The sequence below is a fragment of the Nilaparvata lugens genome, chromosome 2, assembly GCF_014356525.2.
Source record: "Nilaparvata lugens isolate BPH chromosome 2, ASM1435652v1, whole genome shotgun sequence".
Classification (NCBI taxonomy): domain Eukaryota; kingdom Metazoa; phylum Arthropoda; class Insecta; order Hemiptera; family Delphacidae; genus Nilaparvata; species Nilaparvata lugens.
The window spans coordinates 78,499,886-78,512,264 of record NC_052505.1 but is presented as its reverse complement, the minus strand read 5'-3'; the positions used below and the strand labels follow the sequence as shown (position 1 = coordinate 78,512,264).

At 33.2% G+C, this 12,379-nt stretch overlaps 1 protein-coding gene across 1 annotated transcript; it reads right to left on the bottom strand.

Annotated features, from left to right (window-relative positions):
* Window positions 1-211: 211 nt before the first annotated feature.
* Window positions 212-12,364, bottom strand: LOC111046182 (ras-related protein Rab-2A). The gene is made up of 5 exons (XM_022331679.2): window positions 12,159-12,364; window positions 11,793-11,864; window positions 7,834-8,077; window positions 4,427-4,607; window positions 212-3,646 (listed from the first exon to the last, which is right to left on the bottom strand). The coding sequence occupies exons 1-5, from the start codon at window positions 12,202-12,204 to the stop codon at window positions 3,551-3,553; spliced, it is 639 nt and encodes a 212-aa protein (XP_022187371.1). The 5' UTR covers window positions 12,205-12,364; the 3' UTR covers window positions 212-3,550.
* Between the last annotated feature and the right edge of the window lie 15 nt (window positions 12,365-12,379).

Genomic DNA, 12,379 nt, shown 5'->3' with positions numbered 1-12,379 from the left:
TGATGATCTATCTTTCTTGAGCTAATCAAACAAAACTCAGTATTTGAAATGTTTGGATAAATTCTATTCACAAGCAAAATGAACAAATTTGCAAAAAGAGTTCCTTTATTTTGACACTTTAGTGAGACGGACTGAGAGTATCAAGAAATTCAATTTGAATGATAATTATTCGAACTTGTAATTTGGATTCATGAAATGAATGTAGTCGGCAGACACATTGAAACATTTATTATACAAACACAAAATTTACAGAATTATGATAAAGTTATACATTTTACTATATAGCTTACGAGAAAACGTTAAATATAGATAAAATACAGCGAGAAAAGATTTGCACTTGTCGCAGAAGTTCTATCTATTGTATGAAGAGATTCTTTTGTAATAAAAATTCAAATCAATTGAGAGGAATCTACTAATTATAAAGATTTGAATATTAGTTTCACTGTAATTGCATTTCCTTTCAGTGGCAATTAACTTATAAAACACATTGACTCATTCTCTAGAAATATTTAACTATCTGTATGAAAATATTAATATTTTACTCAAGCTCTGGGTAAAGACCCATGAAATAATTATGTATCAGCTAGAAGCTAATATATTATGAGAATATTGTTGAATAAACGTATGGTACAATTTTCATCATTGAGTTCTTGAGAAAATGAAAAAATAAAGTAAATATAATATCTACTAGATTTTATAAATATTTTTATTGAAAATATAAAGACGTTTTGGATAACAAGTAAAATTTGGGACGTTTACAAGAATGGAATAAATCGAATTAGGAAACAGTATATACGGCTACTTCCAAGATTTTAGTTAATCCATGATTTTTAACATTGGTTGACAGTTTGTGGGGTTTAAATTATTAAAAAAATTCAGCTGACTACATGCCATGAATTAAAAAAAAGAAACGAGTGATGTATGTAATTTTTAAAAAAGAATACTGTCGGTATGAAATGATTGAAAAATAGTACGCAAACAAGAATAGCTTAAATATATTTTATTAAACAAGTACAGTAAATATATAGAAGACATAGAGCCGGTTGCACAAAAGCCGATTAATGTTAACCGTGATTAATTCCAGGGAAGCCGTCTTTTCAAAAACACCTCTGATTGTTTATCGTGGAATTAATCACGGTTAAAATTTAACCAGCTTTTGTGCAACCGGGCCATAGCCACCTATAATAAAATGCCTTGTCCTAGGGAGAATGGCAACGTCGCTGAGTAGGTTTCTTTGACTGCTGGTCAGCCCGAATTGAAAGCAGTGAAAAGTGAGTGGGGAGTGGAGTCTCCAAGATAGGTTTAAATGGTTTTAGTTATGAATTGCATGCCGCAACTGACAGCTGATTTTAGACCTAGACCTCGTACCCAATGTTGAATGTTGTCAACTCTTTGGACGTAGCATTTATAATAGGTAGCTGTTATAAATAGTAAGTATTTAGTAATAATAATAATTGTTTGCCTAGCTATTCATAATGAATCAAATATGGGTAGGACAATAGCATTTTACTGGCCGTTTCAAAAAGTTATTTTAATAGCCAACTTGCAGGAACTCTTTTCTTTACAATTGAAAATAATATTGTTTTTGCTGAAGATGATACCCACATGAGCCCTAGACTTGTGTTTAGATTATGGGAGGGGTGAATGGACTTACAGTTTTAGGTGAGCTCCGAACGAACAACCGGGGAGTGATTTAGTAGCGAATAACAGTCTGTTTAAAGTAGAAAAAACATGACGAAATTCCATTCAGGAGAATTTAACATTGCGAATTCTATAGACATATTACTATAATGTATAAAATAATCCATATGAAGCATTTATGTAAGTTTATTATTTTCCAAGGAATAACCATGATCGGCTATCAATAATATTGGAACATTTATTTTAAATATTTTAACAAGCAGTCTTTTATTTTTTTAGTTTATTTAATCATTAGTATTTATTCATAATGGAAAAGGATAAAATTGAAAATAATTATAAAAATAATAATTCCCATTTGTCAGTTACATTATGTGATACACAAAGATCTTTCCACACGTAGCGTAGCTAGAAATACGTCTTCTGAAGACTTAGCTGTCGAATCTCCAAACGTTAATTAACGCTGGTGTGAAATTGACAGATGGATCAACATTAGGAGATACATCGGCTACGTCTTCCAATTTCTAGCTACGCTACGCTAGGTGTGTATAGGTCTTTACCTCAACTGTTGAATTTCCAGTTCTAAGCAACAGTTAACAGTTGCGTAACCCGCTAATTCGTTTGGATATTTTTCATGTTGTTTTTGTTAGCTTGAATAATTACTCATAGCTATTCAATCAACTTGTTTCAGGTTAGACCAATATGAACAAGGTACCTAATGTTTTTCACAGCATTCTTGGAAAGGAAATAAATCAAATTTAATTTCCTCGAATTGGCTTTGGTCATTTACATTTCAGAAGAGTTTTTATTATTTTAATGTGTTTGTAATCATATTAAAAATCGGAAAGCACCAGGAAATAGTCAATGAAACTCCATGAAAATATTATTGTTAGTTTTAGATTTATTACGGTTCAGAGTTCCTATGAGGAATCAGGGTAAAATCATGGCCATAAAAGTATCAACAGCGTTCACTATTCACAGCTATTTTACAATGAGATAGATACCACAATATTCAATATAGTTTCAGATATTTAATAGGTAGCTTATAAGAACATTCACATTCAATAACATATATTTATGCTTGGTGGGTTCCAATCTATTTTGAAGAAAAAAGTAAGTGATCTATTAAGATCATTTCTAATTAATTCGAAGCTTGAGTAATACTTTCAGAATTCTTCAGTCTTTTCTCATCAATAGCGAAAAATTATTGTGAATAAACTGCGATATTCCACGAATCCCAAAAGAGAGGAAGGAAGCTTGAAATTGAGCCACAAGAAAGACTACCTATTAATAAAATTATACTAAACGCTACATAAGTGTGATTATAATATTTTGACAAACGTGAGAATGCTTAAGCAACAATTTAAATAAAATCCGTCATGATCCTGCATCGTACCCTTGGTCTAAATATCCTAATGCCTCTTTTGTTAAAAATATTACACAAATACACATGAAACTGGTTGAAATTCAAGTAATTTTCATCCATAGTATCTAGGTGACAAGCTACAAGTGGATTGAAAGAGGAAAATTGAAAATAGTTGTCTTGAAATGATGCTGATACATTTATTGTAATATAAATAAAAAATCATTTCAACACACATTTTTAGTTACAAGTACTCATGCTCCATGCAAAATAAGTCATGACACTGTACTCATAAATTACACCTTTGGTACAGTACGGTAAACAGTGTCTCTCATATCGTAGTAATATTCTTCATGATCTTCTTTTCTGTAACGATTTGATCACAATGATTCCAGTTTACAATTATTCGAACCGAGTATACAAAATCTATCTGCAGTTGAATATTCTGTACACTAAAAATCATTAGAAAAGGAAAGTGAAAATATTCATAGATAATATGGGCCCAGGAGATAGATGTTATACTGAGATGAGCGTCTACTCCCGGTGTGTTTAACAGCAGCCGCCTCCCTGCATCGAGCCCTGGTTGCCATGGGGGAAGCTGGCGTTGCTCGGCGAATGCTGGGGGCCGATCTTTATGCCGTTTGCCTACACACATCAATTAGTAACATTAATTATTGCTTACATCATCAAAATAGTAAACATATTCATATTTAATTTTTGTTTACATTATCGAAAAGTAAACATTCATAATTTGCAACATTCAAATTGTTTAATAAAGCCGAAGAAAACATTTATTTTTCTATAATAGAAAATAATAATGAATTGAGCAATAGAGCACTATTACCAGAAATATAGAATTGTTTCATGAGGGAATTAAAACACAGGTCATGGTCCGGTCGCACAAAGGCCTGTTAAATTTTAATCGTGATTAAATGCGACCTGGACCTTATTTTCGAAACAGCCTTTTCTGGTTGGTTCTCATGAAATTCAATCATGATTAAAATTTAACAGGCTTATGTGCAACCGTGATGCATGTTATATTTTCTACTCATATAGTTTTATTGACACATTGAGTTTCATTGTTTAAATTATCACCTTCATCAGTTCGATAGAACTTGATATTTGTGTCAGTATCTTGATAATAGAAAATACAACATGATGTGTATTAATTTATTCCATTAATAAATTATCAACTCAATTTAAAACATTGTTATGATGAGAGCTTTGACAGTTAGCTGATTAATGTACCCGAATTTAACAAATTGTTATAATGATAATTTTGAAAGTTAGGCTAGCTGATTTAATGTAGCCGAATTTAAATAAATGTTGAAATGATAATTTTGAAAGTTAGCTGATTAATGTAGCCGAATTTTCAACATTGTTATGATGAGAGCTTTGACAGTTAGCTGATTAATGTAGCCGTACCTCATTGTTGATGTCGAAAACTCCCTCCTGGATCTTCTCGTAGATTTCTTTGGCTGTGTTGATGAAAGCCTCTTCGACATTGGCAGCTGTCTTGGCCGAGGTCTCCATGAAGATGAGTCCGTGCTCGCGAGCAAACGCCTCTCCCTCCTCTTTCTTCACTTCTCTTCTCGATTCCAGATCACTGTTCAAATGAATTGCCCCAATTAATTCGAAAATCATTGACAGAACTGATACAAATAAATAATAGTATAGCACTTTAATATGTACCTATATAAGTTATGAGAAATATAGTTTCACCTATAAAGGAATTATTTATGGGTGATAGTTTGAATTTTTACTGAGAGCGCGAGCACTGGATCACTGCCATCTGAACTGTTACAGTTTATGTAGAATGTGTTTTGTACGTGTTTTGATTTTTTGACGTCATCGATCCCACAATTATTGTGGGTAATGGATGAAGCAGAAGGTATTAAAGAAGGATGTGGAGGAATCAATCTACATTTATTTTAAAGGGAAAGGAGTAGTAAACAATACAAGGGCAGATAAAAAATTGATTGATTTTACTAAACTTCATGCATTATTCAACAGAGGCGGAATAACAACAAGTTTACCAGTACTGATTATGTAGTAAGAGAGCTTTTATCTTTATGATAATGATATTTGTAAACTCATTCATTCATTTAGTGTTCGTTAGTTCTGCAACGGTTTTCATATCAACAATGGAGACGGAAGTGAAGCTTTTAAAAAATGTAACTTCCGTTTACTAACAGTAAACAGTATAATATAGTACGGTAAATCAATTTTCAAAAACCTTTTGGTTCTGAAAAAAAATTCCATCAAATGATAGTTCTGAAATACACTAAAACATCAGAAATACAATGTTTAATTAATCCAAACACACAATATTCTTTAAAATATGCTATATTGATGTGTTTGACTTATTCTAATTCTCATTTATAAATATTGATTCTTTTTCTGATTATTGAATCATGAAAACCTTTTTTTAAATTATAGAAAATCAAAACACATGGCTTAAACAATGTGGGTGTTCACACCGACATATGTATATCTGCCAGCCGACGTTCCAAGAAAACTCTGCTCGCATGCGGATGTTTTCGAATCGCTCTGGGAGCGATTTTCTCCAGGCATCCGAGCGGACGTTTACGATAAAGATCTCTCATCAAAATCCTACATCACGTAAAAATGGAGATAGGAGAATTCTAATTTCAGATTCGGATTCAGTGCCTTGAAATAAATAATTTGGCTCGCGTTTGCTCAAAAAATGAAAAATGAATGTAATAATTAAACATTTTGGAATCAGAGTGCAAATAAGAGCAGAGCGAAAATAGCTCTGTCAGCCCACATATGTTTTTGGTGTGAGCACAAACTCTGCGGGCATTCGTCAAAGCAGATGATGCTTTACTTTTTTAGCTCCGCAAGATCGTTCAACAATGTAGAAATATTATCAATTAACAAAATATTTAATCTCAATTATGAAAATTTATTATTAATAAATCATTAAAATTTTTTTTCTTGGCGAATAGAACGTAATTGATCATTTAAAACAAGAATGAACAGTTTAATATTGCTTCAGATATACCGGTATCAGCTGTCCTCTATAGAAGGCAGCGACAAGGCAGAGAATCGGCAACGCTGTTCTCCTATCTTTTTCCACTGCCATGATAACGAGGACCTCACTATATCAGAGTGATTGATCTCAATTACGAATGACTGAGAGGATTTTATATGAAAAAGTTAGGCACGGTTTCTGGGGCACTTATTAATTCTGATGAATATAACATCTTAAGGTTTAATGGTCCTTTAAATGCAATATTTAATCTTTAGGTTCAATGTTTCATTGGATGTGATATTACATTTTTAGCTATTAGATTTGGGTCCCAGATACGGCCCAGTTGCATAAGAGCCAGTTTCAATCATGATTGGATGTCACGAGAACCAATCAAGAACCAATCTTGTGTTATTCAATTACGATTAAAATTTAACCGGCTTTTGTGCAACCGGGGCTAAGTATTGTGAGACAATAATATAGAAAGAAACCTTTTGTTGCCAATGAGCATGATGACCATGTTGGAGTTGGAATGCTGCCTGGCATCCTCCAGCCAGGTGGTGAGGTGGTTGAAGGTGTCGCGCCGAGTGATGTCATAGACCAACAGTGCACCAGCCGCGCCACGGTAGTAGGAGCGAGTGATCGACCTGAAAGCCTCCTGCCCAGCTGTGTCCCAGATTTGCAACTTTATCGATTTGCTATCAATTTGGATCATGCGTGCTCCGAACTCCACTCCTATTAAAACAACACACTCGCTTAATCACACATCTGGCACCTCTTATCAGTCCATCCACCTTTCAATCGATATCCTACTAATGAGTATCTTATAAGAAAACAGCCAGACGTTTGAAGCGAAATATATTCTGCTGACACTGAAAGGCTGGTTACACACACCTCGATTTTTGGACGAAATATTTTTGCCTTCCTTATAAATTCGATTAGATAAAACATGAACAGATGATGTGTTCGTGTATTTACCAAGATCGGTTCAATCTGGTAGAATTCATAAGGACGGCAAAAAGTTGAATGTTCAAAAATCTATGTGTGTAGCTGGCTTAACTATTTTCAATGAAATGAACTATACAGAGTGTTTCAGAAGTAGTGTCAAACATTTTAGGGTATTGTTCCTGGATGATAGGAGACTACAAATGTCGTATTTTAAGTGTCCAAAACTCAGCGGGCATTCGTCAAAGCAGATGATGCTTTACTTTTTTAGCTCCGCAAGATCGTTCAACAATGTAGAAATATTATCAATTAACAAAATATTTAATCTCAATTATGAAAATTTATTAATAAATCATTAAAATTTTTTTTCTTGACGAATAGAACGTAATTGATCATTTAAAACAAGAATGAACAGTTTAATATTGCTTCAGATATACCGGTATCAGCTGTCCTCTATAGAAGGCAGCGACAAGGCAGAGAATCGGCAACGCTGTTCTCCTATCTTTTTCCACTGCCATGATAACGAGGACCTCACTATATCAGAGTAATTGATCTCAATTACGAATGACTGAGAGGATTTTATATGAAAAAGTTAGGCACGGTTTCTGGGGCACTTATTAATTCTGATGAATATAACATCTTAAGGTTTAATGGTCCTTTAAATGCAATATTTAATATTTAGGTTCAATGTTTCATTGGATGTGATATTACATTTTTAGCTATTAAATTTGGGTCCCAGATACGGCCCAGTTGCATAAGAGCCAGTTTCAATCATGATTGGATGTCACGAGAACCAATCAAGAACCAATCTTGTGTTATTCAATTACGATTAAAATTTAATCGGCTTTTGTGCAACCGGGGCTAAGTATTGTGAGACAATAATATAGTAAGAAACCTTTTGTTGCCAATGAGCATGATGACCATGTTGGAGTTGGAATGCTGCCTGGCATCCTCCAGCCAGGTGGTGAGGTGGTTGAAGGTGTCGCGCCGAGTGATGTCATAGACCAACAGTGCACCAGCCGCGCCACGGTAGTAGGAGCGAGTGATCGACCTGAAAGCCTCCTGCCCAGCTGTGTCCCAGATTTGCAACTTTATCGATTTGCTATCAATTTGGATCATGCGTGCTCCGAACTCCACTCCTATTAAAACAACACACTCGCTTAATCACACATCTGGCACCTCTTATCAGTCCATCCACCTTTCAATCGATATCCTACTAATGAGTATCTTATAAGAAAACAGCCAGACGTTTGAAGCGAAATATATTCTGCTGACACTGTAAGGCTGGTTACACACACCTCGATTTTTGGACGAAATATTTTTGCCTTCCTTATAAATTCGATTAGATAAAACATGAACAGATGATGTGTTCATGTATTTACCAAGATCGGTTCAATCTGGTAGAATTCATAAGGACGGCAAAAAGTTGAATGTTCAACAATCGATGTGTGTGTGTAACTGGCTTAACGATTTTCAATGAAATGAACTATATAAAAAGCAGTAGCTTAACAAAAAGACTCCATATTATAAAGGGATGCGGAAACTCTCACCTATTAAAGTTTTACAGTCTATTATTAGATTATTGCTACTAAGACCAAACTAAGCAAAACACAGTTTTAGAAAATAAAAAACTAACGAATAAATATTGTATAATGATTTTGTATTGTTGCATTTGTGGAGGAGACACATAAGGAGTAACCTGTTATCTCCATAAATAAATGAATTATTTAAAACTATAAAAACAATGAACAATGAAGAACTACGAGAATTTACCTGTTTCGGACTATGTATGACCTTATAGATTTGAGAGAGGATTAGAAAAGGTTACCTTATTTTTCTTCTCCCTATCATTTTGATGATGTACTTATTGTAAGAATGAATGAATTGCAATCATAACTGATTATAAAAAGTAATTTGTAAAAATATAAAATGTTTAACAAGTTATCTGGAGATACATAAGAATTATTGTAGGCTTCAAACATGCAGGATAATAGAACAGGGCCTTTGATATTTGCACTAATAAAAGAGAGAAAGTTCATAAATGTATTAATTTATTCATTCACAAGATTATATAATAAATTATCAAAATACATTGATAGGAATGTCTTCATGTTGCAGCTTGACATTAGGCTACTGTGAATAACTTTGCGTCAAAGATTCAAATGTATAAAAGTTAGAAAAATATTATGATATCTTATCACGCCTTGCTGTTTATCATTAGTCAATTTAATAATGTGGTGTGAGATCATAATGTATTGTTCTATTGAACTAACAGAATGATTTTCAATGTCTCAAGTTTGTAAGTTTATTTATTTACCGCTTTTAGGGCTTAAATTGATGCTAGAGTCCCATTGACTGAAGTAATAATTCTTGTCAGTGTTTTTAATTAATCTTTTATATTAGAGTGATAGATGTAGAAATCAAGATTACAAAAAACAAAGGTATAAGGTAAAAACCATTTTATAATCTTGCTCTGTATTAAACATTCAGTACTCTACTTGGACAAACCTTGAAATCAATACTATTCAAATTAAAAAATAAATTACACGAACCACTAATTGAATTTTGTTTATATCAACTCTGTATAAAAACTTTTCTCAAACACGTATTTTATTTATTATCAATATCTTTGTTCAATATGATTTATTTATCACCGTAAATTGACTTCATTTGACAAAACTTATATTATTGTCTAGTTATACAAGAGTTATATTATTGTTAATACAATAACTATATTATTGCCTCCAGTATTCACAAACTTGTGTAAATAAAATAGCCAGTTAGTGTTAAATTGTGAATTTTAACATTTTTCTAATAGCAATTTTTGGTGCTCAAGTATAATTTCATATGCCTTTATTTTACAATCTAGACATTCTTTATCAACTATAAACTTGGTCTATAGTCGATACATTCTTTGCTCATCGATGCTATCCATTTTTTTTCAAGTCCGTAAGGTAAGTATAAGCATAGAGTAAAGAAACCGTTTATTACCAGAGAACATTTGCCTATGGTATAAGTAAGTTTAATCGGGGTAAATCAAATGCTATTCAAATCCTATAGTAGAAATTGAAACAACTTACGACTTGGAGGGATATGCGGAGCAGAGATATGGAGGGAGAATCAGATCAGCCAATTACAGTGATGAATATTCATAGAAAGAAGCGAGGTTGCCAAGTTGACTATCCGACTCAGTCGATACAGTGGTTTCAGAGAGGAAACTAGGTATGAGTACCATGAGGTGTTTAACACTCACTAAAAAACGCTGTCCGCTTTAGTAAGGCAACATCGCCGTCGCTCTATCCCTACTTTTCTGTTCCACATATCCCTCCAAGTTGGAATCAGTTTTAATTCGATTATAGTTGAAATTATACTTATTATATTATAATAAGACAATGGAAAGGGAGCATCCAGTTGATGTGGTGATCACTTTCTGTGACTTAACAAAAGCATTTGATTGAAAACAATGTCTCCCATGCTATATTGTTGGAGAAGCTTGCGTTTGTGAAGTAGTCCTTAAAACAATGAAGGATTATTGTAGCAAAGGCAATTTGTGACAGTGAATGAAGCAAGATAACAGGCACTACGGGTCAACTATGGAGTACCAAAGGGATCAATTCTGGGTCCTCTGATGTTTTTTTCATAAATCAGCTTAGCAAAGAAGGAGAAGCACTAATGTTTGCTGACGAATCTATGCTTGTTGGCCAGGAAGTGGATCCACAATTTACTTTACTCAGGTCTGACCAATTGCTAGAGGAAGCCAGATAATGATTTAGAGTTTAGTGCAAACTGTCTGTGCATGAATGAAGCCAATATACAAAATGTGTTATGCACCCTGAAACGTAGAACCCTCCTTTGGTGAGCCTGAGGTTAAGATTCGTGGTTTCGTTTTAGATGCTACATTGCCATGGGACCAAGGCACCAACATGATCTATAATTAGCTGACCAACATGATCTATAATTAGCTGACCAACGTAACTTTGTTGATGCCGAGTTTGAGAAACATTGTACCTGAGACCTTACTAGTTACTACATATAATAATAATACCCGTAGTCATATTGTGCTTAGAAGCCATGAAAGTGGTTGTGAGAGGATTTTCCTTATTTCAAAATAAGTTAGTTCGCATCCTGATATTTTCACCACAACTGGATCATTGTCGGCCACTGTTTAAATTATTGGAAATACTAAATTTCTTCAGCCAGCATGTGCCCAATTCCTTGGTTCTTCTGAGACGTCAGCTTCACACACTCCCAAGCATGAGTGTGTGAATAATTACAGTAGGAGGCAAGATGATGGTGGCATACTAAACTCACAACTGGCCACAACTCACAAATGAATTACCAAATTTGCACGCTGGACAAATACAACATAGGCAACTAACACTGTGCATCCATGAATTAAACTTTTCAAAAAAGAACTTTGGAATAGATTACTTCCATACACTCTACTCCCTGAGTGGAAAAATTACAATTCTTATTTCAGTCAACTTGATATGCCTTCACAATAGTTATATCACGACATAAACAAAGTTATTCTCTACTCCTTTGTTATAAACTTTATGTACATATAATAATAGTTTTTATTTATTATTTTATGAAAAAAATACTTTCAATTGAATTTCTAATCATTTATTGATAAAACAATTAATTGGGATTTATATTTTATATTCAACAACTGTTGAATATAAAATGAAATAATAAACAAAGTTTTCTATAATAATTGAAATATTCATTAAATTACTAAGATTATAAGTTTATGTAAGAATTGATTCATAGAAACATTTGTAATGGAAAAAATCGTGTGGTTAAGGATCTAGGTAAACAAAGGATATTTGAAATAAACTTTTGTTGACTTACCTATTGTTAGGTCATGCACAGGTTGAAACCTCTTGTCTGTAAACTGGAGCAAGAGACATGATTTTCCAACACCTAAAAAACAACAAGACAAAAAGCTATAGTTATTGATTAATGGATTAAGAAAATTAACATAACTAAGAAGCTCAAATTTCTACATTATCAAATAGATAATGTCATGCATAATAGATTTGTCAACATATGGTAGACTAATAAATTATGACGGAGAATCTCTATCCCCATCAAGTGGATAACTAAATTTTTTTGAAAAATAGTGACCCATTATTTGAATTAATAGTATACAAATAATGTGATCCAAATCAGACAGAATTGTACTATACTAGAACAAGTGCTAAGTCCGATACTAACCTGTATCTCCTATAATGATATATTTGAACAAATACGCGTAAGACATTTTCCAAATTAATAAAAATACACACGGAGAGTAACTTTAAATGAAAATATCCAATATGGTTCTATAATAATCAAGGAAAATTTACAGATAATTTTTTGTTTGAGATAAGTGAGTCGCAGTAGCCTATTCAGTCACTGACAAAGCAGCTGTTTTTGACGTAAAACCACTGCCTTCT

Excerpts from the sequence above, each read along its gene's own strand:
- LOC111046182 (XM_022331679.2), bottom strand. The coding sequence starts at position 12,204 with ATGTCTTACGCGTATTTGTTCAAATATATCATTATAGGAGATACAG. Across the intron at positions 11,865-12,158 it reads TATCATTATAGGAGATACAG|GTGTTGGAAAATCATGTCTC; the intron begins GTTAGTATCGGA and ends GTTGTTTTTTAG. Across the intron at positions 8,078-11,792 it reads TGTGCATGACCTAACAATAG|GAGTGGAGTTCGGAGCACGC; the intron begins GTAAGTCAACAA and ends TTGTTTTAATAG.